The sequence below is a fragment of the Lonchura striata genome, chromosome 1 (genome assembly GCF_050655825.1).
Source record: "Lonchura striata isolate lonStrDom1 chromosome 1, ASM5065582v1, whole genome shotgun sequence".
Lineage (NCBI taxonomy): Eukaryota > Metazoa > Chordata > Aves > Passeriformes > Estrildidae > Lonchura > Lonchura striata.
Window position 1 is genome coordinate 34,250,925 of NC_140703.1, and position 25,817 is coordinate 34,276,741.

The 25,817-nt window shown below is 43.7% G+C and overlaps 1 protein-coding gene across 2 annotated transcripts in view; it reads left to right on the forward strand.

The window, feature by feature from the left end:
- Window positions 1–24,637, forward strand: part of USP35 (ubiquitin specific peptidase 35) — a 26,148-nt gene extending 1,511 nt beyond the window's left edge. The window contains exons 1-11 of one of the 2 annotated variants that reach the window (XM_077781301.2): window positions 7,444–7,572; window positions 7,899–8,595; window positions 9,758–9,893; window positions 13,536–13,665; window positions 15,070–15,171; window positions 17,009–17,167; window positions 17,914–18,107; window positions 18,229–18,322; window positions 19,749–19,855; window positions 20,668–21,883; window positions 23,074–23,395. In XM_077781301.2, the coding sequence (XP_077637427.2) occupies window positions 7,914–8,595; window positions 9,758–9,893; window positions 13,536–13,665; window positions 15,070–15,171; window positions 17,009–17,167; window positions 17,914–18,107; window positions 18,229–18,322; window positions 19,749–19,855; window positions 20,668–21,883; window positions 23,074–23,244 (2,991 nt within the window). In that variant the 5' untranslated portion in view covers window positions 7,444–7,572; window positions 7,899–7,913 and the 3' untranslated portion in view covers window positions 23,245–23,395. Of the gene's footprint in view, window positions 1–7,443; window positions 7,573–7,898; window positions 8,596–9,757; window positions 9,894–13,535; window positions 13,666–15,069; window positions 15,172–17,008; window positions 17,168–17,913; window positions 18,108–18,228; window positions 18,323–19,748; window positions 19,856–20,667; window positions 21,884–23,073 lie in introns of those variants that run through there. The other variant, XM_021533852.4, reaches the window with a different exon arrangement.
- The last annotated feature ends 1,180 nt before the right edge of the window (window positions 24,638–25,817 follow it).

Genomic DNA, 25,817 nt, shown 5'->3' on the forward strand with positions numbered 1-25,817 from the left:
GACTTTGTGGGTGTTACTGAAGAATAAAAGCAGATGTTGGAATATTTGCACTGCTATGAGGTTTTCATAGCATTTTAGGAGATCAACTATGCCATGCTGCATCTGGTGGCAGGGAAATTTCAACAGCATGCCTTACCTAGACTGAAAGGATGCAACTAAGCTTTCACCTGAGAAGGGGTCTCAAAATGCTCTGGGCACCTTTGTGATGGAGTCCATAAAGTTTGCCATGGTCTCACTTTGCATTTCTGCTTTCTGAACTGGCTGAAAAGCCAAATATATTGGGGGCTGGAGGAAAACTGAGGTCTCAAATGGGCATCATACCCCATTTTTCCTTTCCTGAAGGCACCACCAAAAATTGGAGATCTTTGTCTCCAAACAGTGAATCAGTGTCTGATGAATGCCAGGCAGCGTCAGCAGTAGCCGCCCTCAGTCTGGTATGCTTTGGTGAACGGGACGTGGTTTTTCCTTGGGTTATATCCAGGGTTTTAATTTCTATACAGAGACAAAAGCAGACAGAAACCTGAAGAAAGAAGAGTGATTTGAATGCTATAAATACCTTCAGGAAAACAACCAGCTTTCCGGAGTAGATGTATTTACAGTCTCCAGGGACAGTGATAGAAAGTACCCTTGGCCTGAAGGTCAGTGCAGGATCTGGACACTCCCAGTATAAAGCCTTATGGAAGTAGGGTGCCACAGCCCAGGCTGAGAACTCTAGCTAAGCAGGAAAGCAGAAGTCTTCTGGGGAAATAAAAGGAAGATATCTTCAGCTGGAGGATGTGAGGAGGAAAACTGGGTAAAACTTACCTATTGCAGGCAGAGCAGAGCTTTTGAGCATCCAATGCCAAATAAATTCAGAGAAATCAAAAGCAACTGGTGTGGGTTATTTTTGTTCTGGAGTTGGTGCTGGGCTCAGCCACAGAACCAGTGTTTTTTCACTGCTGGTCTGGTGGTTTGAGCAAGCCTTACCTCATGCCCCTTTCTCTCCTGCTGATTTTCAAGTCAGAGAGGAACTTAATTCCTTGTGTCTTGCTTTCTGTATGCATACCAGGATGGTTGATAATACACTAGGGATGGTTTTGAGATGCTTTATTAGAAAAGGATACCAGTATGTACTAGAGATGTGTGTCTGTGGTTGTTGACTGAAGGGAAGGAATGGACCTGGGAGGAGCAGTCTGGAGAAAGAGAGGATGAAATGTTAGAGCCGTAGGCTTTATTTGGTAGTGCACTGATTGCTTTGACATCCAGCCAAAACCTTTTTTTTGAATTTTATGACTGAGTGCCTAACAGCGAAAAAAAAAAAACCAAAAAAACCAAACCAAACCAAACCAAAAAAACCACAAAAAAAAAAAAACAAAACCAAAAAAACAAACAAACCCCCCCTCCCCCCCAAAAAAAACCCAAAAACAAAAACCCCAAAAAAAACCCAAACCAGCAAGAGAAGAAACTCAGGGATCTGTGTGCACCAAAGGGATCAAAGAAGAAGCATTGAAGAAATAAGAGAGCAGGGTAGGATAGGTAAGATAGATGGGTTGAGATAGGGCAGCCTGCCCAGCACTGTTGTCACTTGGAGAGGGCTGATAGAATTGTATGATGTGGTCAAACATATTTATGATATTTTAGAGGAAAAAAGAACAATGAAATACATGGTACTGCAGAAAAAAGGAAAGGGGTCCACAGTGGTCTGTGGATCAAAGGTATCAACAAATTTTAAAGAAGGTAGGGATTACTACATGATAAATTTAGGCTGATTGCAAATAGATATCTTCTTGTTGGTTGCTTTTTTGAGACCTTTGCAAGAGTGTAGCCACAAGAGAGGAACTCATTGTTCCCAAGGTGGAGCCCCTGATGTACAGCAAAGCCATGCAAAATTCCCGCAGTCCAGTTGGGTGACAATGCCTTAAATAAACCTTCACTCTCTGGAGAGAACAGAAAGCTACTGAGCTTTCTGGAGAGAACTGAAAGCTACTGTCCTGCAGAGTGCAGGGACAGCCTCCTGCTCCAAATCTGCTGCCTGTGGTGAAGGGCAATCTCCATCGGTGCTGTACTAAAGGGCGGTTCTGATTCCGAGGATAGAAAAGCATGAAGAGCCTTGTGAGCCAAAAGTAATTAACTCTAGTGAGTAGGAGACACACAACACAAGTGCAATCTGCCATTGGAAAAGAGTCTGGGACAGGAAGCAAGGAATATGTGATCTTGAAAAGTGAAGGTGAATTTAGAAAGGCAGATTATAATCACATGCAAAAATTCAGCCAGGCTTCTGTGCTGGCAATTTTTCCCTGTTGTGACTGCAAATGGGTAGTCTCACTTCCTTTTCTAAAGGGCTATTTAATGGGATTTTTCTGCAGTTATTAGCTCTAGTTTTCAGCTTAGATCTCATAAAAATTAACCTGGTGCTCCGCTCTGCCACAGCACTTTATGAAGTTCAACTCAGCCAGCAGCTGAAAGCAAAGGACAGTGGAGCATTGCCATTAATGTATTTGCAGGTCTGAAGAGGTTTGGGTGCTGGCTCTGTAACAGCATATTCCATCTCCTCGAGCAAATGTTTTGATCTAGATAATTTTTACGGTCCCTTCCAACCATTCTATGATTCTATGATCTAGATGTGCCTCAGTTTTCATATTGCTACAATAACATGAGTATCTGTTAGATGTGGTAATGATGTGTGGGCTGTGGTTTCTCCTTCTTAGCTGGATGAACAGAGATGTGCTTTGAACAAAAAAAAACCAAAAAAAAACCTCTTTGCCTATGAATTTATTGGACATTTGTTCCCTGCAAAAAAAAAAAACAAAACAAAAAAACCCCCCAAAAAACAAAACGTTGGTACTACACAATTACGAGGTTGTATACCAAGTCATGGCAAATTTTGTAGAAATTTTAGAGAACAGAGCATTTTTTGTGCTGTATCAAGGTAGTATATGAGCTCCCTTTTATCCTGCAGCAGCTGTGCATGCTGCAGGATTGAGCCCTAATTGCCTGGCTGCCTGGAGGATGCAGCAGGAATAGCAGCAATGTCTTGGCTGACATAAAAGAAACCGTTTTGGCAGGAATTAAGGACAATAAAAGGTGAGTCTCATTTCTGTATTTCCAGACCTCCAGGGAGTTCAGGGAAGTAGATACTTTTCTTCTTTGTAAATCAGAAGCAAGCCACTTTGTGTGGCTCTACATTTGGATGGTGGGAATTATTTTTCCTTCTTTAGTGGTATTTATCAAAGTCTCTATGATGCCATTGTAGGTAATGTGCTGAATTTATTACTAAGGTTCCCTAAAGGTAAGGTACATTTTGCATCTATGTTTTCAGAGCTTTGCTAAGACCTAGGGTGTGGAAACTGGTACTATATTCTGCAAAAAGTACTAAGGAGACTTTACTGGAAATATGCTGCTGGCAGGGATAAAGGAGTGAATTGATTTAGAAGTAATTGGATAGATTTCAATTGAAATGAATCCTAATTAAAGAAAAAGAATGGGCAGAAGAGAACTATAAGTACAGCTCGAAACAGTGGAGTGTGGAAAATAGACCCAAGCAAAGCCAAAAGTGATTTTTCATCCTGAAGTTGGGTTTGGGTTTTTTTTTTGGGTTTTTTTTTTTTTTTTTTCAGTTTATTCAGTTTGAAGAATAACACTAAGCTGGCCAATGCTGCTCTTTGCTTAAGTTCCTTTTCCTTCTCTGGTTTCTAGAACATGCTTGGGTTTCAGGGAGCCATCTTGTGGTCAGCAAGCATCTTTGATGTCAGTAAGGCTTTTGAGATGATAACCTGCACCATCCTTATATCAAACACAGATGTGTGGACTGGTAATTGGGTAGGAAACAGGCTGGAACTATCCTAGGACCTTTCCCTTTTCATATTTGTTATGAATGATGTGGAGGAGGAGATGAAATTAATTTTATCAAATTTGTGAGTGCGGCCAGAGTTGAAGAATAGTTAGTATGCTTGGGGACAGGGCTGCCAAACAGGACATGCTGTGGCTGACATGAACCTCATGGAATTTAACAAAGACAAATGCAAAGTATTTTAGGATGAACTCTTGGGATGGGCTCAGCTGGGATGGACTAACTCCTTGAACTGTTGAAGGCTGGGCACTGACAGCAGCTCCTCAGTGCCTACAAGGAAGCTATTGAGGGGACATATCCAGGCTTTTTACAGGAGTAAAAGGCAGGTGAATGAGAAAAAACAGACATAAATTGAAACAAGAGCTTCAACTGCAAATAGAGAAAACTTTCCCACTATGAGCTAATTAGAACAGGAGCAGGTTGCCCTGGAATATTTTCTAGACCTTAATGGATAAAGCCCTAAGCAGCTGGGGTTGATTTCAGCTATGGGCAGGGTTTGGGCTAGAGACCTCCCAAGGTTCTTTTTCTCCTCATTTTCTGATTTTGCATGTGTTATTCCTGCCAGTCATTCACTGGGATAGTAGGACAGTTTTGCCATTTCCTGTGATGTTTTCTTTTTCCCTCCAAAGCTCATATTGTGTACTCTGCGTTTTATGTGAGCTACAGAACAGATGGGAACTTCAATGTGACTCTTCAGTTTAATAATTAACTCTTTGACCTTCTACTTCATCCTTGTGTGCTCCAGGAACTCGGTTCTGTTCATAAGCAGGAATGAGCCAATCCTCCCAGCTCTTCAGTGTGTTGTTAATGCTGGTGAGGAAGAAGTGCAAAAGGTTGTTCTACTTCAGGAACACTCATTATAGAAGCTTGATTGTCTGAATAGATAGACTTTTTTATGTCAGTATTAAACAGGAGAACCAGATCTCCAAGGTAGCATTCAGCTGCCCGACAGTGAGCCATCCTTCCCTCTCCTGCAGTTCCCTGGGTTGTTTATGACACACTTCCAATTTCTACAACAAATGAGACAGTGATCTTACAGACAACACTCCAAATCACTTTACTCCTCCTCTGAAAACCCTGATTCACTTTCCAGGGAGGTCTTGGGAGAAAAAAATTAATATTAGATGCTTAAACTGATATTGCTCTGAAAGCATCTGGAACGGTGCTTATCTTGAATTAGCCATCTTAATGCCTAGCCTTTGACATGTGAATGAACTTTTAGTTTAGAATGTTTTTTTAGTGCAGTTTTAAGACTATAATATTTATTATTGCATACTACAAAGCCACTTAAATGTCGCTTTAATGTAGTTCTAAGATTGCAATATATGGCCTGGCTGGCATTCTCCATCCTGGCCTTGTCTGGCCCAGACCTAGGGAGCAGTTTGGTCTACCCTGATGCACAGCAGAACCATGGGCTTGTCTGTCCCCTCTTGCTGACACAAGGTGGTTGGAGGGGTGCAGGTGGGACTGTCTTACCTAAAGGCCAGCCTTGTCCTGCAAAGGCCTTCATTGGTGAGGAGAGCATGGACCCTTCAGCACAAGGTCAACTCAGGGGCTTCTCCCTGTGTGTCTTCAAGGTCTTAATGTCCATATAAGTCATTATGATGCTTCCTGCTGAGGAATATGATCCTTTGGGACTTGTTTGTCTATTGACTGTGGAAGGAGTTTGTTTCAGCCTTGTCCTACTACATAATGTCAGTCATGACCCAGTTGCACTCCAGACAGCAACACTGAGGAAGCCCATCCTCCTGTCCCTTTCTGTGATCAGCCTGAGGAAGAACCAAGCCTTTTAGGAGATGCAAGTTTATCTCAAAATTCAGATGAAATTACTCTTTGCATTGAAAATTTGGTGAAGTTTGGTGATGCTAAAGTAGCTAAAAGCCTGATCATAGTGGGGACAGTGGTAGGCCACCATCAAATCTGAGAGGGACAGTGAGAGCACCCAACACCACATACACCAGAGAACTGTGCTGATTTATGGGGTTAGGTCTAAAAGAAGTGCAGCCATTGTTTGGCCATCCTGCCTGTGTGGTGTTTCCAAATCACTGTGCCAGGCTCAGCATTGATTGCTCCAGGGAAGTAATAGTGAGATATAACCAATGAGCACTGTAGATCCTTCTGTCTCCTCCTGGCCCCTTATCTATGTTCCAGATGACCAGGGTGGCTGGGATCAGGCTGGAAACCTGCAGAAAGGAGGTGAAAGGGCTACCAGCCTGACTGCAGGTGTGTGCCAGTTTGTGTGTGGTCAAGGTAACCACTGAGCTACAACAAGGACAAATGCTCCTGATTTTGGACTGTCTGCAAGCCCCATCTGCTCTCCACGTTGACTTTTAGCCTTTTCTGACACTGTGGTACTTTCTGTTTGAGATGAAAAGACATTATCTGTGGTATTTTGTCTTCTCATTTTATCTTTGCCACTGGTTTAATGCAGGTTGGTCCCTCAGGAGTCCTGCTTATATATTCTAACCTGGGAAAGTAGTGTGATGGAGAGCATTAGCTCTGCCATAGCTTGTTGCAGGGAAGGCAGCAGTAATGCTTGATGGGGAAGAAATAAATCCAGCACATGAGCAGAGGAATGTATGAGTCAGCAGGCAGGGGCCAGAAAGGACAAGGTGGTTCCTGGAGAGGCATTGCAATCTAGTCTGCGGTCATCGCTGGATTGGAGGTGGCTATATATATATATTTGTATATGTATTTATCAGTAATGTTTTCTTGCCATTCTGTGAGATTGTGGGGAACCAGTGATGGGAAGAGGTGATATTTGGTCAAGTGAGAAGGCTTCCCAGCCAAGCAGCTGTGAGTATGAGCTTGATGTTTGTGTCTGGCATGGTTTTACTTCTCCACCTTCAAACAGCTGTCTACCAGGAGAAAAGATAATCTCTGGCTCAGATACAGGCTTACACCAGGGATGGCATGGTCCTTGGACGGCATCTGCTGAAGTCTTTTCTGGGCATCATCTGTGAAAACCCTACTTGGGGCACATGTCATCTGCATTTATATTCTTCATAACCCTGTCCACTTGAAAAACTTCAAATGCTTGCCAAGTGCTAATGAAGGCTCTTTCAACCAAGCCCGCTAGGAATTGGTGCATGTTGTTCTCATTTCACAGATTAGGGAGCTGAGGAACAGAAAGGTGGGGATTATTATTCCAGTCAGATACACGAGCGCAGCTCATTTTAGGCTATAGGCAGGAAGAGACCTTCTCCAAATGTGTATTTGTGCACTGCACTGTGCTAGGGGGACCTGCTGTGGATGAGCTTTTTTAGTCCCTGTAATACATTATAATAAATCCTGACATCTAATTTTATCACTCTATAATGGTTTGGTTTTTGTTGGCTTTTCTTGGATTTTTTTTTGGTGCATCCAACAATTGGTTATAAATGTTATTCTGAGCTTTTCCTTGGGAATTCCTTGTTTTTTTTAAACTCTTCTGTAATGCCTTATTACTGGTGAATTCAGGCTGTGACAAATGGGAAACTTTGCCTGACTCTGCAGTTTCTCTCCCCGCTCGCTTTGGTCCCGCATACAAATGCGGCAGGTCCCTGGGGAGCAGCCAAGACTGCACCACTCAGATGGAGTGGCTGGCAGCACGGTGTAAATGTTAAACAAACACCCCTGCCATTGCACAGAGAAGCTGCAGTCCCACCTCTGCTTCCCAGGCCTTTTCTCTCCTTCCTGAATGTGAAGACAATCATTGGGACCATCTCTGCCTGTTGAGGACACCTGAGCCAGCAGATACCACTGTAAGACCTTGGCTCCCTTAATTCCCCATTTATCCCTTCTGTGGTCTGTACTTGGTTGTTTGCAAGACAAAAGTGTTCAGATGTGTGATTAACCAGAAGAAGTTCTGTATCTTTTTTATATTCATTCTGTTTGGGGGCTATAGTCTCAGTCAAATATCACCAGAGTGGAAACTTTTCTGAATGCTACATGAAAAAGCCACAAGGATTATCCTCTTCAGAGTGGTTCCAAATAGCTCTGCTTTTTTGACCTTCCTTGCCCCAGCTTGGGCTTAAAAGCTCAGCAGACCCTCCTTGAACTAACCTGCTGCTGTGTCCCTCTCTTTTAGGAGCAGGGAGCAGAGATGGATAAGATACTGGAAGCTGTAGTGATGTCCTCTTACCCCAACAACGTGAAACAAGGGCTTGTGAGGCGCGTCATCGAGGCGGCGAAGCAGCCCATGGACAGCGAGCAGTGCTGGTCCATGCTGGAGCTGTCCACCAAGCTTTATCTCACTGGGGACACCAAGTATAAAAGAGAGATTGGGAAAGAGGTTTTGGAGGTCTATGGCCACTATCACCCAGAGGAATTTGAGGAGTTCTTCAATGTCCGCTTCCTGCTGAGTCTCCTCCAGGAAGGCTATGGACCTCTGGGGAAGAGAAGCCATTATGTACTTGATTATATCCAGCTGGGACTGCAGTTTGTCCTGGAAAGCCCATCAGCAAACAGCATCTTCAGCTTACTGAGGATCGAGGTGCTCCGGAAGGTCTGCGAGAGGCCCAGCCCCAAGCAGTGTGCGAAGATCAGCAAACTCCTAACGCAGCATCCCCAGTGCATTCCCACAGGAAAACACCAGCTCCTGTTCTGTCAGCAGCTGATCCGCTGCATCGGGCAGTTCCAGTGCGTCTCCGAGGGAGAAGAGGAGATCATGGAGTTTTTGGAGCAGGTGAACAAAGTGAGTGGTCTTCTGCAGAGAATCTGGAGGACTCAGACCTCAGCCATCCTGCCCTCTTTGAAAGAACTGTTCACTATAATTTCTTCAACAGGTAATTTAAAAATAATGATTATAAAAAGGCTGGGAATGTAAATGTTGGCTCTGATGAAGTCCAACTCAATTAGTTTGACATCTTTCAGGGTTTTCATCCACTACAGAAATGCAGCCACAGATGAAATATAATAGACAAGCATCTCTAAAAGTTACCAGGGCTCTGAGCTGGGAAAACAATATCACCCTGAAACCAGAGATAGTCTGCAGACAGGAGCTGTTAACAGGATCAAAGCATTTGCAGAACAAATTTGTGTTCAGCACTTTCCAGCATCAGCTGGGCTTAAGGGAAAGCATCTGCAGCTTGTTGGAGTGGAACTTGAGAGCTTTTAGGAATGCCCTCTCTTTCGGCTGACTTTGTGGTGCCCCACAGCCAGCTCCCTACCAGATACTAGGGATAAAGCTAAGCAGTTATTTCTCACTGACCTAGAGGTATGAAGCCCTGCTGACTGTCTGAAGGGTGGTTGCATCTAAGGGTGAGACAGACAATATTTATCCAACTTCTGGGGCCTTTAGGTTATTGTGGGGGGTTTCAGAAGGTTTTTGGGAGGTACCAGTGCCATGAAAGGCTGGTGAGCTCCTCCTTTAGCTATTCCTAAGACTACAGGAGATGGGGTTTTCAGTATGACAGCCTTATCCACTGGAAGCAGGCCCATTTCCAGGCAGGAAATATTGCAGTTGCATCCTTGCATCCTTTTGCAATTATTTGCAGTATTTAGTAAAAAGAGAGCAAGCAGAAGAAATTTGGTGCCTGGGTGGGGCCAAACACATGCCTGTAATCTTTTCCTCCCTTGGGGCTACATATGGCTTCAGGGAACAGCCATCTGCTAAGATCCAGCTTCATTATTTGTTGCACTGTGATCTGGGGAATTTTCCTCCTAGCACAGCCAATGATGGACTCTACACTGCTCATTGGCAGCAGCTCAGTATCTGCTCCATGATGTGTAGGTGTGGCATGTGGGGATGTGGTTTAGTGGTGGACTTGGCAATGCTGGGTTAAGGGTTGGACATGATCATAGAAAGCTTTTCCAACCTAAACAATTCTATGATCTTATTTCTTGTGGGCAGAAATTATTTGTTTTTTAGGACAATAAATGACCTAGTGTGCCTGGTTTTCCTGTGAACTAACATCTTCATTTCTGGGGCTCACCCCTGTCTTGCAGAGGAGCAGGAAGCGCCCTCCAATGCCTTGGCCAGTGTGGTTCAGTTTGTCCCTCTGGAGCTCATGGATGGCGTCATAAGAAACCTCACCAATGATGACAGCATCACTGATGTGCAAATGATGATGGCCATTGGCAGGTGGGAGAGGCTGTGGGAGTGAAAGCTTTAACTCAGTTTGGAGAAATGCTCTGTGTGGTTTTATCTCAAGCAGCTTGGCTGGTGCTGCTTGGTGAGGAGTGTGTAGGGAAAAAGAAAACTTCTGTATAATTTCTTCTAGCCCTGAGGTCCTAGAGAACTAGAATAAAGAGTAGCTTTTATTATGATTATGGTGATTATTATATGTGTTTGATTTAATTTAGTTTATTTTCTTAGAAATAAATTGCATTATGGATGTCCAATATAGGCTGTGTTGAAAACATCTGATTTTTTTCCCCCTGAAACTTTTAAAGCCTTTTTCTTCCCAAAAATCTCCTTTTCAGGATTTCATTATGATCTCTGTCCCCCTTCAGAGGGTATCTTCTTAAGCCACCAGTCGCATGATGATGAGTGTAGGTGAAAGGCTACCTGACATGCCAGACCTGGTCTTTGAAGCACCAGTGCCCTCTTTGGCATCACCAGGTCTTCTTTGCACTCTTATGTCCAAGTCCTACAGCTTTTCTGTGCTCCAGTGCCTTGCTCTGCACTTACTGAGGTGTATCTTCAATAACCTTGAGGGTATTTTCCAGCCTAAGTCATTCCATGATTCTGTCTTTAATCCATGTTTTCCTTAGAGGTCTCCATTTAAATAGATGATATTCACATGCAGTGGTGTGTGCACTTAACACAAGGGAGCTGCTCTGACTTGATCTCACTTTTTTCTTTTTCTCCTCTTTTTTGCATCTTTTTTCCTCTTCTTATTACAGGATTTGCATGTCCTTCCCAATAAGGTTACATGACAGAAACATGTTATTCCCGATGGGAAGTTTATGTATGTAGAAAGGAGTTATTTCTCTTTGACTTGCTAAGGAAGGTCATGGTTTTCCCAGAGTCCAGAGCAACCCAAGACAAAATATGAAGTTATCAGTTCAGTTCCTAACTCTCTTCTCCATCTTCTTCTCCTTCTGGACAGTTGTTGCTGCAATATCCAGATGAATCTTAGAATGCCATTGTCTAAATACAGAGGGTGCCAAATCAATTGCATCATTCCTTAAAACAGTCTTTGTCATGCAGGAGAGGGAGTAAATAATTAGTCAGAGCCTGCAAAATGTAATTAATATAATTTAGGAGAAATGTTGAAGTTTTGGCAGCATGTTTATGGCAGGTAGGTGTCCCAAAACCAGCATGACCACAGGCTGTTTGATATGTCTGCTCCATGCCTAGAAAAACCAAAGGAAAATGTACAAACTGAAGATCTTTTAGCTTAGTATCCCTGACAAACTGGTTGCATGCAGAAGTGTTTTCTTCCAAAGTTTGGCTTTGAGAGTAGGAGGGGAATAAACTGTATTTGTGTAGAGCTTCTGGTCAAGCATGTAAAGAACAAGTGGTGATAAAAAAAGCAAGGCTGTCACCTGCTGGCATAAGTGTACACCACAATCTCTTTTACAGAGTTTGTCCATTTTTAGATAAACGCTGTTATTGTGCATCTGTGATGTCAGAGGTACTCATAGATTCGGGTTTTATTTTTTTTTTTCCTGGGGATGTATCTGTTCCAAAGAGCCCAGGTCCAGATGCAGAAGGCATCTACTGTCACACAGCTATGCAGGCACATGCTGCCTCTGGACATCAAGGTCTAGGCTTTTAAAAGTTTAGCATACCAAATCAATGACTCCTTTATCAAATTAGGATCATCACTACTAAAATATTTGTGGATAGTGCAATGTAAATTAAAAATGTAATTTCTTCCTACTATAGCAACACGGGCAGCACTGTAACTTAGCCACCAGTGCTGACAAAGTATAGCTTCAAGTAAATAAGGTTATTTTATGCCTTTTTAAAGAAGATAGGGAGAAAACGTACCTTTGAATCTCTGGATCCATCTCCCTGCTTTATAGCGTTGACATTACAGATCCCTTTCATGAGTGTTCAGCTCTGCTCCTAAAAGCAGGACAAAGTTCCCACTGCTGTTCTTTCACAGCTCTTCCACCACTGGGTTGCTTTAGTGGGTCAAATCTCTCTTCTAACAGCCAGTCTGTGTGTATTTCTGGACATCTTACAGTTCATTTGATCTTATGCCAACAGAAATAGCTGAAATATCTTTTGCCTCCCTGGTGTTTATTCCTTCAATATGTGCAGGAAGAGCAGTCCCTTCCCATCTCTGCTTTCTCATGGCTGTGCTAAACAAGCCAGGTTATTTTAAGCTTTTCTTGCAGGAAGTGTTCTTCATTTCTCCTACCACCTGAACAGGTTCCTTCCACACAGTTCATTGGTCTTGGGCACAGATAGTGGTGTTTGTGACCATGTTCATCATGGCAGCCTGACCACAGCCTGGGGTGTCTTTGTTTTGCTATGGAGAGCACCTTTCCTTCTGCACCACAGGTGGTGATGGTCCTTTCCATGGCTGCTGTTACACTGGGAACTTGTAGTCATGTGGTATCTGCCTGGTTGTCTTCAAGCAGATGAGTTCCTGTAGCCTCCATTTCTAGTGCCTTGCATGCCTTTTGAATCAATACATTTCCTTCCAATTCTACATTTCTAATCCTCAGCGTCTTCCTTGTGACTCCTTGATCTTCCTCTTGTGTTGATGATGCCTGACAGCTGTGCATCTTCACATACAGAGATTGCGTGGCTTTCCTTGTTCTCCTCTGGTGCAAATGTCTGTGCAATCTTCTCTGGCATTTGCTTTATTATCCAACTTGGCTTGACTTTTATTATTTTTCAGCATCCCAGCACATTCTGCTTTTCAAGGTTTTTTTACTGACTAGACTTTAATTTTTCCAGTTTCTTGTAAACTTCACTAATTCCCACTCTTTGCCTAGTAGTGGTCTATCTTCCCTTCTTTTATTTTGCATGAGATACAAATTTATAAGCAAAGGGAACTGACTGGGTAAGGTAGCTGAACTGAGGTGTAGCCTGAAGGTCTGGGGTATCTTCAAATCAAAGGTACTGAAATGATCAGCAAAGTTTGATGCTTGGAGATCCCAAGTCTTACTTCCTGGTTAGCATTAAATTTAAACAGAAAAAAATCTGTCATCACTTAAACTTATGTTATTGTTTTAAGAGAAACTTGTGTAAAGCACTTACTTCTTGCAGAAACTTGACCACATGTTGGTTGAGTGGCTAGAAATGAAATTTTTTACCTGTGACATTCAAGCTTCTATTAGAGTTTCCAGGTGGAGTTTTTTTAATATGTTTTTGGAAATCAATGTTTCCCACACAGAGGACTAAAAGATATGAATCTGAGTGTTTTTTTCCTTACCAGCAACAATGCAGAGATCAAACCAGTATAATTTGTTTTCTAATGGTGACAGTGCAGAGACCTCAATCAAATCCTCATGTGAGTAGTGTATAGAGCACTGCACCAGATTTAAACACTTGAACTTGACTAGACTAAATTTTTTTGAAAAAATCCCCACTTTACTCAGACTTGAGCCTGATCCTCTGATAAACCACCGTGTGATGGTGACATTGTGGTATTTCTACTTCAGACTCTGTTGTTCTTTGAATAACATGTGAAATGTCTTGTGAAGAGTCTGTCTCATCCCAGTGACTGGACACCAGTTTGGAGGAGGTTTGATCCAGAGTGGAACTTGACTTTTACAATATGTGCATTAAATTTATTTAAGAGCTTGTGTTTCATTTCAGGATGATTGACTGGGTGTCCTGGCCCCTGGGGAAGAACATAGACAAGTGGATCATTGCTCTGCTGAAGGGTTTGGCTGCAGTGAAAAAGTTCAGCATCTTGATTGAAGTCACTCTTTCAAAAATAGAAAAGGTCAGTTGGCTCTTTTAAATGTGAATGTGAACCACAGAAATACCATCTTGCAGCTGAAATATCAGCTTGCCTTTCAAATGACAAGATGAGATGTGCAGAGAAAAAAAGAGTTTGCTGTCCTAAGGGATACTGATTTTGCAGCTAGGAATGATGTTCTCCAGAACAACCTGGGATTCTGCAGGTTGTGGTCTGCAGAGGTACTGATATCTTAAAGGTTATGAAATAAAGTAGCCAAGGATTTTCAAACCAGTCAAACACTCTCCTTCCCAAACTATGAAGCTCTTGTAAAACTTGCTTTTGGGAATGTGACATTCTGTCCTTTGACCAAGCCTGGGTCATTGCTGGCTGGCTCAGGTAAAGTACATCTCAGTGAGAGTATTAATAGTCTGCACAGTCACAGGTCAGTTCTAAAGCCTGTGCCCTGGTTTCATTCATTTATTAGTGTAGATAAAGCCACCACTGCCATTGCCATCACCTGTTTCAGCAGTGAGTACTTGCCCTCTCTGAAAACTGTAATCAAGCACTGGAACTATTCACTATTTCATAACTTTTTCCATACTGTGGTCCTACACTCCCCTCCTTAGAATAATGGGGATAACACCTGGCTGAGCCACCAGAAGAAGTCATCATAGAAGCTACTATGTTCTTGGGACATGTTTTTGTGGTGGGCTTGGCAGTGCTGGGTTTACAGTTGGGCTCAATGATTTTAGAGGTATTTTCTCACCTAAATGATACTGTAGTTTTAAAATTATCAGTATTGGAGCATTTTCAATACCTGCATTTGTCTTTGTGATCCCTCAAGTGCATTGAGCAATGGGACAGCAGCCAAGCATCTCTGGCTTTTCTTTCTTTCCTTTCATTGTTAATACATAGGAAAGGGACACAGCCCATAAAATAACATGTGATATTTGGAAACCCTTGGAAGTTATGATCTGACAACAGTAGAGGGTATACAGGTATTTTTTGTAAAGTAGAATAAATATTATTATGTAGCCCTTGAAAAATATACTTGCGTTTTATCTCTTTGTCTGAAATGTTAGTGATAAAGTTCCAAATATATGAATAAATTGAGGCATGTTCTAGAAAATCTAGCATTCTGCTGTGCTTGCATAGTTTTTTCATGAGGAGATATGGAGATGCAGCACTGTCATAGAGACATTACACAAGGCTGAAAGGGTGAGGATAACACACAGAGTATTTTTAAGGGTGCCCTGAGCCAATACTTAGGACAGGAGATGACTGGAGACCTAGTTACAGGCTGCTTGCTTCAACATCCAGCATGGAGTAGGAAGAGACCAGCAGCCATGGTAGATGCCTAGTGCTTGTTTCCTGCTCTTTCCTTCTCCTGCTGGTTGTAGTGCCATCCTGCCTTCTCATTTGCTTTTTTTTTTTCTCCTCCACTAGGTCTTCTCCAAGCTGCTGTACCCCATTGTGAGGGAGGGGGCTCTGTCTGTCCTGCAGTACATGCTGCTGAGCTTCCAGCACTCCCACGAGGCATTTCACTTGGTAAGGCTGTGTCTGGCACTGGGATGAGGCCACTGTCCTGAGTGTAACCCTGCTGTGGGGCAGCAGGGAACCTCACATGTGGCAGATGTTGCCACTCTGGCTTTGGAGTGCATCTGGGGGAGCCTTTGCATTGAGAACATCTCGGAGGGCCCTCGCTGTGGAGGGCAGGGAATGCATTATTAACCAGCCCTTGCTTTTCCTAAAGAGGTGCCTCACTGTCTGTTGGGCTCAGTGGCCCCATCCCACATGTGACTTTAAATTGTCACCAACACTTGGCACCCATTTCTTTAAGTTGTGGGTCATCTTTGAAAGGTTTGTACATCAGTGCAGCAAGACACGAAAACTGGATCAGAACAATTCACTACACAAATTCTGTTAAAAGAAAAACCCCTTTTGGCAACATTTGAATATCCACTTTTCATTTTCACAGTGATATTTTATAGTTTATTTTGCTGTTGGCGCTAAGGCACAGCTCTGCATCCTGCTGGTGTTGAACACTGAATTTAAAAAGTGAGGCTGAAGGCAAAAGCATGCTTGTAGTGATTGAACTAATAAATGCAGAGATGAAAAATTACTCCTATTAATGTTTGATTTTGTACTTTCTGGTTAAAGCCCTTATATTTGGCTTTTCACCTGAAGTTCTCAGAATAAACATGTAAGGCTGGAAAAAAGCAACACTGCCAACATTTTCAACTGATGTTTTTTCATTCCTCAGCTGGAGATACTTTGAAGGAACCTGAATTTCTTGAGAAACTCTTTGCTTTCTGAAGATAGAGTAATTCAAATGTGTTGTCTTCAGTTGGACATCAAATTTTTAAATTCTCCAAAAGCTGTGAGTTGCTCCTGGCTTGAAGATTCCATCTGTAGTCCATAAGCATACTTTCCTCCTTTATTTAAAAAACCCAAAACCTGACAGGGCCAAACCATTTCTTTTTTTGTTTGCCCTGGCACTTTGGAAGGGTTTTGAGAATTGTTCACATCACAGCTTGGAAAATTTCTGATGTATAAAAAGGTTCTGCAATTGATCTTCCCCAACAATCTTTCCTATTGGAAGGGAAATAATTAAAATCTCAACATTTTGAAGGGAAAGAAAAAGAGAAGAAGACCAAGGGAGGAAGAGAGGACCTGGAAATGGCTGGACAGGGGTCCTGATACTTTTCTCCAGGATTACACTGGGCTAAAAATAGCACAAAATATAAATATGAAAAAGGTTGTGTAAGTGCCTGGGTTACTCTAGCACATCTGCAGGGTTGGAAATAGTTTATTAATTCTGTGTGCAGCTGCAGGGTCAGCAGAGGGTGCCCGTGAGCAATGGATCATCTGCATTATTTGCATTTGCATTTGCTTGTGCATTTTTATGTTTTTGAGCTGAAAGCAAAATAAAGACCGTGCTGTTTATATGCCTGATGCCATCCATACCACCGTATCAATTCCAGTTCAGTGTATTCAGTATAAAACAACACAGAGCACAGCAGACAACATTTCTTTTAGGATAATTCCATTACCTTGCAGGTTTAAATCCCTGCACTTGGCAGTCAGTATATCCTTCCCACCGTGAGTGTGGGATTTAGGGGAGACTAAAGAATGGCAATTGCATCTCAGCAAAGCAGCAACACAAACCTGCAGGTGTCATGCAACAGAAAACCCTCTAATGTTGCCAAAATCAACAAGAGAGTTGCTGTTGAGTTCAAAGGGTGAAGGATGAAGTCTAGAGTGGCACTGATGTCAACTCCTGTTCATGATCTTTTCTGCCTGCAGGTGAATTTCATTCTCCTAAATGTATTAAAATTCTGTGAATAATGTGGAGTAATTTCTGTAGTGAATTTTTCTTTTCCAGCTGCTCCCTCACATCCCCAGGCTGGTGGCCTCCTTGAAGAAGGAGGACTCCAATTCTGCAACCAGCTCCCTGGAGCAGCTGGCCGAGCTCATCCACTGTATGTTCTTCCGCTTCTCAGGATTCCCCGACCTCTATGAACCCGTCCTAGAAGCAATAAAAGTAAGTCACGCCCTTCTCAGTCATTTTACTGCTTTCCATATGGAAATGGCATCTTTGTCAGTAGCTAGAATAGAGGAATTGTCCCATTCATAGGGATGTCCTGACCTCAACACCTCAGATGGTGGTAGAAGGAAGGGGATTAAAATTCTGAGTCTGAGCCCTGTGTGGGCAGGTTGAAGGAAATTACTTCTCTAATGGTGGCCTGCAGCAGTCCTGATGGTGCCTGTAGGTTTTAGCTATAACTTTATTCTGAAATGCCTCTAAAGAACTAATACAAACAGATAAACTCTTCTGTGCATGGAGGCAGGTTCATGTGAAAAGCAGGCAAAATTAATTGTGTGAATGCCTTTAGCAGAGGAGTTTTGCAGTTGCCCATTACTAATTCTTCATGGGAAAAGATCAGTCATAGGATCATAGAATACCCTGAGTTGGAAGGGACCCACAAGGATCATAGAGTTCAACCTCTGACCCTGCACAGGACAGGAATCGTACCAGGTGCCTGAGAGCATTGTCCAAATGCTTCTTGGCTTGGTGGCATGACAAATTCCCTGGGAAACCTTGTTCCAGTGTCCAGTCACCTCGTGCTGGACACTTTTCCTAATATCGCCTAAACCTCCCCGGACACAGCTTCACTCTGTTTTCTTGTGCCCTGTCACTGGTCACCAGAGAGAAGAGATCAGTGTCTGCCCCTCAGCTTCCCGTGTGAGGACAGATAATGATTTGTAACACAGATATCTTTTTCCAAGGCTCTCCCGATTCCTAATGAAGACAGGATTAAACACCTCTTGGGACAAAATGCTTGGACCTCCCAGAAGAATGAGCTGGCCTGCTTCTACCCACGCCTGGCATCTAAATCAGAGACAGGAAAGATTGGGTTAATTAACTTGGGAAACACTTGCTACATGAACAGCATCATCCAGTCTCTTTTCATGGCTTCAGAGTGAGTTTTTCCCCTCTTGCTCCTGTTCAAGACTGCTCCAGGGGTTGCTTTTCACACCAGCCTTGAGTGTCTCACACTGATTTTCCATCTCACAGATTGCATCTCTGCTTTTCTTCCACAGCTTTCGGCATTCAGTGTTGAATTTAAGTGAGGGCAACTCCCAGCCCCTGATGACAAAGCTCCAGTGGCTCTTTGCATTTTTGGAGCACAGTCAGGTAATTATTTCATGTTTTAGTTATTTGTTTGGACTGTCGGCTGCGGAAAGGCTCGTCTCCAAGTTGCTTCCTGCTGGCTCTAATGTGCTGATAAGAAGCTGTGGGTCTTGGTGGGTTTTTGTAATGGGACAAATTTTGTTTATATGAAGGAGGCTAATTTTGGGAGAGGTGGAGGGAAACTCCTATCACCCATTAAAGAGGGCTATGTTCACACCAGGCTGCCTGTCTTTAACTTGTGGTCTGCTTGGGCTGGGCTGATGTCATAGCTTATGGTTTTGACAATGAAGTCTATTAGGTAATAGTTTACATCTGTGGTCAGCTGTGTCAGAAGCCTGGTGGTGTGAAGCAGAGGCTTTGTTTCTTGCTGTGCAGCAAGAGAGAAGACTGGAGCAGCTCACTTGTCCCACTGCTGCCCAGCAAAGCAGTAGCAATCACTGAAAATTGCTTTACAAGTAACACCCTTAAACTAATTGTAAATATTTCCATGAAAAATGTGAAATTTAATGGACTCCTGGAGATACTGCTAGGTTATATTTAATTCCTCTCTTGAAAAAAGTCAGTGAATTTTTCCCTTGCTGTGTAGAAAGTCATTGAGGCTTTTCATTTCCCAAGGCTTGACAGGCATAGTTCGCTGGTAGCATTGTGGTATTATGTCACCACAGATGACCTGGGGGGATATATAGACATCCTGTTAAATTTAATATTTGGCCATAGAAGAGTCTAGGTTTTGATGGCAAGTTAGGGTGTCTGTGTTCTGTGATGAGCAAGTACAGAAACTTATTTGCTTGTTGTGTAGCTGATTGTTAGTTTCCTGTTAATTTCCTTTTGGTTGTTCTTGAAGCTACTTTTTTGCTAAAGATGGGTTCTTTTTTCCATGTTAATTAATGATCTGCTTCCTAATGACACCAATTGCATTATCTGATAACACAGATTACCTGCCTGCAGTGATCAGAATGTTGGGTGCAAGTTTAGTGGTCTTTTGGGGTTGTTTGTGTTTTTTTGTTTTTGTTTTTGTTTTGTTTTGTTTTATGAAAGGATTTAGTAGAGAGATCCTGATCAAATTAAATGGAGCAGCAAATTAAATTCAGGCTGAATTAAGTAGAATTATCTGGATCAGGCTAATAAACCATTTAAAAATTGAAGGATAAACATATAAATAACACATATCCATGTGTTTATTTTATAGTAGTATATGTAAAATAATGTCTGAAATTCATCCTTGCCATCCTGGTTTGCAGCAAATCAAGAAGGTCTTCCTGTGCCCTGGGATTAGCCTTTTGCAGGGGGAAAAAAGGGACTTTATCAGGCACAGAACACTGCTCCCAGTGAACCAGCCAAAATAACACTCCTCTCCCCTCTCTATCCCACTTTGTGAATTGAGGAAAAATCGCTAGAATTAAATGCATTTCTTCTGTGTTGCTGCCAGCGACCTGCCATCTCCCCTGAGAGCTTCCTCTCTGCCTCCTGGCCGCCCTGGTTCACCCCTGGAGCTCAGCAGGACTGCTCAGAGTACCTCAAGTATTTGCTGGACCGGTACGTGACAAGCGCTGTGATCTTGGAGCCTGGTGACAACGGCGTCCCTAAACCCCAGTGTAATGTTTAATGCAAACAGGGCACGTGCCTCACACCCAGAGGAGCTGGGAGAGTGGAGGGTTGGGATAGTGAGACTGGTCTGAAATGAAATTCTCTTTCTAATGAAACCCTGTTTGGACAATTTTAAGGGTTCGGTTAGAACTTAGTTCAACTTGAAAATTTCTGCCTTTGTTCTGAGGATTCAAGGAATTAATAGAATTACAGAGTCATTAAGGTTGGAAAAGACCCCTATGATCATTGAGTCCAACCATTAACACATTGAATCCAACCATTAACAAGTCCACCACTAAATCATGTCCCTAAATGCCACCTCTACACATTTTTAACACTTCTAGGAACAGTGATTTCACTACTTCCTTGGTCAGTCTGTTCCAATGTCTGACTGCCCTTCACCCTTTCAGTGAAGAGATTTTTCCTGATATCTAATCTAAAATTGTACCAACCTTAGAAATTCACCTGACAAACCACTCAGCCTGCTCTGTAAAATGTTGATTTTTGCCTTTACCTAGAAATATCAAATCTCTGGTGTCCCAATGATCCCTCTAGAAGTATGTGGTCAGTGACACATTAAGACTTCAGGTTCCCAAATTCTGTCTACTCCTTTGCACCTTTCTCCCACAGCATCAGACCCCTGGGAACAGGCAGGTTAACTGGGATTAAATACTTGCAGTGAAGAACAGGAACCCTACTTTAGAAACTGTCCCTTGGTGTTGTATTGGTGCATAACACAGCCTTTTTCTTCCCTCCCAAAGATTGCATGAAGAGGAAAAAACTGGAAAAAGGATCTACCAGAAACTCAAGGAATCCAGCTTGACGTCTCAGGCAGTGGAGCATCATTACTTAAACAAGACACTGATTGAGAAGATGTTTGGGGGTAAAATGATGACAAAGATCCGCTGCTTGAAGTGCCTCAATGTTTCCTCACGAGAAGAAGCCTTCACAGACCTGTCCCTGGCTTTTCCTCCATCAGACAGGAATGTGTGTGGGAGGACATCTATTCTACCAGTGGAAGAAATTGGCCCACAGTTCATTGAGCCTCCAGAAAATGCAGGCCAGCTTATGGGCTCTCCCTGGATCCCAAGGAAGGCTCCCATGGCTAGTGACCATGCAGCCCCATCAGTGTCGGTGGAAACATTAGGTTCCCAGGAACAAGGAGAAGCAGCAAATCCCATACGTGGCAATGATGTTGGGGTGGATGCAGCCAAAGACCCTCTCTCAACTTTCAGGGAGCAGGCATGTGCTCCCAAGGACTCCAGATCTGTTCCAGATTTAATCAACTATTTTCTATCCCCAGAGAGACTGACAGCAGAGAATAAATACCATTGTGAGAAATGTGCATCCCTGCAGGATGCTGAGAAGGTGGCAGAGTTGACAGAGGGTCCACACTACCTCATCCTCACACTGCTGCGGTTTTCCTTCGACCCACGGACTATGAAGAGGAAGAAGATCTTGGATAATGTCTCCATCCCTGTGGTGCTCAAGCTACCCATCCTTGTTGCTTCAGAGGAAACTGAGGAGATTTGCCGGCATAGGAAGGATGGTGCTGTCCCAGGGAGTGGCTTCATGACTGTTGTGTATGACCTCTGCAGCGTGGTGGTGCATTCAGGCATCTCCTCCGAGAGTGGCCACTACTACTGCTACTCCAGGGAGTGCACTGACACCGTCCCCCACGGGCAGCCCCGGGATGGGGTGCCTAAGACAGCCTCTGACAAACAGCTGGACTTTGAAATCCAGTGGTACCTCTTCAATGACACCAGAGTTTCCTTCTCCTCCTTCGAGTCGGTCAGCAACGTCACCTCATTCTTCCCCAAGGACACTGCCTATGTCCTCTTCTATCGGCAGCGGCCGGACCAGCAGAGCTGCCTGCTGCACGAGGCTCTGGCTGAGGCCGGCCGCCTGCATGGAGAACCGTCCCTCCACAAGGACTTGATGGAAGCCATTTCCAAAGATAACATCCTCTTCTTGCAGGTAACTCCTGCTGCTGTGCACAGTGGGGTGTGGTCCTGTGGCTGTCTGACTCATGAGCCACATTCCCACAAATCCAGGCAGCAGTGGGATCCTGTCCTGTGTTTAAAATCCTGCAGATGCCCACCCACTCCCTGAAGCCAAATCCCTTTTTGTTTTTAGTACCCAGATATAAGCAGGTTACAGGCTTCTGATGAAACTGATATAAGCAGGTTATAGGCTTCTGGTGAAACTGGGCGCTGAGATTGGTACAAGACACAGTGTGGCCGTGCTTGGGGTTGACTTGCTCCTGGAAGTTTAGCATGATATTTTCTTTGAAGTGCCTGGGAAAGAGAGGATGATGGAATAGGTTGGTTTAGAAGGGACTTTTAAAGGCTATCTAGTCCACCTCCTCTGCAGGATGAGCAGGGACATCTTCAACTCAGAGGCTTAGAGCCCCATGTGGCCTGACCTTGAATGTTCCTGGGGTGGAGCATCTACTGCTTCTCTGGGAAATCTGTGCCAGTGCCTCACCACCTTCATTGTAAAATACTTGTTCCTTGCATTCTACCCTTTCCTTTCCTTCCCACCTTCACTCACTGGTAACTAGCTGTTCCTTCCTACCACCCCTGACGTTCATCTGAGTCATTGCAAACAAAGTCTTTTTTTTTAACTTTTTCTCTTCTTATGATAGAATCATAGAATAATTTGGGTTGGAAGGGACTTACAGACCAGCCAGTTCCAGCCCCTCTGCCATGGGCAAGGACCATTTATGCTGGACCTGGTTGCTCGAAGTCCCATCCAACATGGCCTTGGACACTTCCAGGGATGAGGCATGCACAGCTTGCCTGGGCAGATGGGTGAGCTGGGAATACAAACTATAACAGATTTAATTCAGCGGATGGAGCTCAATGTTTTCCAAAGAACAGTGTCACATATGAGACACTGCATGTGGGGCAATTTGGGGGGTCCCTCCCCTCTCATGGGTGACATGGGAGGACTAGGTTTGATCACTGAAGAGCTGCAATTTTCTGTTGCATCCCTCCTGCTGAGCTCGAGAGCACATGGACTTCACACCCCACTTTAATTTGAAGGAAGCTCCCGGGGGGAACCTTACAGGCTCTTGGCTGCTCAGGGATAGTGGGAGCATCCCTCCACTTGAGTCTTTTATCTGCTGATATCCTTGTGCTCTCTTTGCCCCTTTCTTCTTCCAGGAACAAGAAAAAGAAGCGAGGAACAGAGCTGCCTATATTTCTGCTTTGCCGAAATCCCCGCTGTGGTGGAGAGACTTGGACAGGGACAAGGATGATGACAGCTCGTCCGGGGGCTGCAGCCCAGCAGCGGGTGGGGGTGGATCCGGCTCCTTCCACGGACTCGTCTTTTAGCCCACAGCTTGAACCAGATGGGCAGTGTCCACAGGGCCAACCCAAAGCCAGAAGCTCCTCTTCCTCACCCCAGTGACAGTGGGCATCTTGGAGGAGGATTTGAGAAACATTTCAATGGAAAAGCTCTCAGGGCTGATTTGGAGGCGTCTGGAGGGTCTTGCTGCTTCCTATGCACTTGGTCTTCATGCCTTAATGTACATAAGCTAGCGCAGAGATCAGCAGCTGCCAACAGCTCAGAGAAGTGCCCTTTTGCTTCATCATAGCCATGTCTTGCCTGCTGTGAGCCATGCCACCAGCCTGGGGAAGTGACAAGGACTCCTGTCCTCCTCATGGGGAGGAAGACAGACCCAGTAGGACCCCAGGGATGGAGATGTCCCATGCACATCCTGTCTGCAGCCCTTTCCATTGAAAGGCACTGAGTTGGTTCTGGGGTGACCTCTGCTCAGTTGTTGTATTTCTTTTAATGTGGTTTGGGAACCAACCATGAAAAACCCTGAAGGTAGAAAAGGTCTGGAAAATGCCAAAATGTAGCAGTGCTGGTCTGTGAGGCAGTGACCTTGTAAGACAAGCAGTGTCAGGTTAACCAGAGGGAGTTTCTGCTTTTTTATTGTTTTGTTTATTGCAAGACACCCAAAAGAGACTGGGGGGCACAAACCCCTCCAGCCTAGAGTGAGTGACCTGATCCAGTTGAGGTTTCTGGGCTCCAGTGAAGACCCATTGTGTTACCTCTGGATGCTTTTAGTGTGCACAGCAGGCCAAGACACACAGAGGTTTTTCTAGACGTTTCTTTAGGACTCCATTAGTCTCTTTCTGCTGCTGTCTTTTGTTGGCTTTCTAGGCTGGATCTGCCCTTTAAAATGTGGGTTTTCCCTTGGAATACCCTGAACTCAGTAGCAGATGACAGAGGCCCCCCTAAACTCATGATTTTTTTTTTCATGCTTGTTTGCAAGGTGACTAGCCCAACCAGATATGTTATATCAATCCAATATCAGTATATGCTATGTAATATATACAATGTATTATATAAATCAATAATGAGATGGGGCTGATTTTGATGGCAGATGGCCTACTCAAGCCCCAGGCAGCACATCTACAGGGACAACAGCTCCCTCCCTTGTCCCTCCCCAGCTGTTTTCCCCTGCCTGCTCTTCCCTCACACCTGTAATAGAGATTTCTCTGACTCAAGTGGCAGAGACTTGTGCCTTAGGTCCTAAGTGCAAGGCCTAATCCTGATGATTGTGTTTTTGTGGAGGAAAAGGCAAAGCACAGACATTGCTATGGATAATATGAGCAGAAAGTCTGCTAGAGAGGACACTTGGGGTCAAATATCTTGTGTATACTATCATATTCTTTTATTGTCTTTCCTATATATGAATAAACGAAATTAATTCAACATACAGACTTAGAGTTGTATTGCAGTACTCAGAGATACTGGGCTGATGGATCAAAAAAAGAGATGGGGAAGCTGAGGTGTCCATCCTCAAGGACATAGGACAGTCCTGCAGAGTGGTGGCTTGGAAGAGGGGATCGAACAGAAGTGGAATGGCAGAGCTGTGTGCCCTCCAGAAGATCACAATACTAATAGTGGAGCCTTGTAGATGAGCAGTGGAGTGTGTTTGTTTTTTTTAAGTCAGGTGCTGAGAGGAAATAAATGAAGTCCCAAAGCTGAAGTGTCACAGAATGTACAATGTTTCCTGGTTTTATTACTAGACTTCCATTTATTTCCTGTTCAAAGAGGTTGCTAAAAGTTTTCCTGTTGCTGTCACGCTAGTTCCTTTCTTTACTCTGGAGTATCACCTGAAGGCATTTTTTGTACTGTTTGCCTTAAGGTGCTTTTGTAGGAGACTGGCTTTAACATGATGGGATCATAATCTAAATAACGAAGGCAGATCGTTAAACCAACATGGAAAACACTGGAAAGGCCATATCATAGCTCAGCTCTTTCCTAAGTATGTCTTGTTTTTTCCCCCAAGATTTTCTGGGATGAGCAGAGGCAAACAGCATGCATGAATGGCAGCCTGGAGAGTGTTGTCAGGGCTGTAATGAAGTTGACCGGTTTAGCCCCTCTTGATTTCCTCTAATTATTAGCACTGGACTTCCCTTTTGGACTCAGCCAATACTACTGTGTCTGATGAAGATATTAAATAGTATTGGTCCCAGTACAGATCTTTGAGAAACACTAATCATTGCTGGTTTGGACACTGAATCATTGACTGTAGCTCTTCCAATGTGGCCATCCAGCCAATTATTTATTCATCCAATGGTCCATCCATCCATCAAACTCTTCAATTAACAGCTGAGAATGTTATAAGGGACCATATTAAAAGCCTTAGAGAAGTCTAGTATAGTACTGGTATGGTGTATTACTATCTGTGCTACACCAATTTTAGTATATGCTCTATTGGTACTAATGTTAGTAATACCAGTCATTTTTGCATATGGCATATTGATAAAGTATATGCTATGGTATATGAGATAGTTTGGCTTGTTTCATCTGTCACACGTGCCTCTGGTCAAGGAGAGCCCACAGGGGAGTTCTCAGCTCTTGGTTTGGGATTCCACGTGTACTGCAG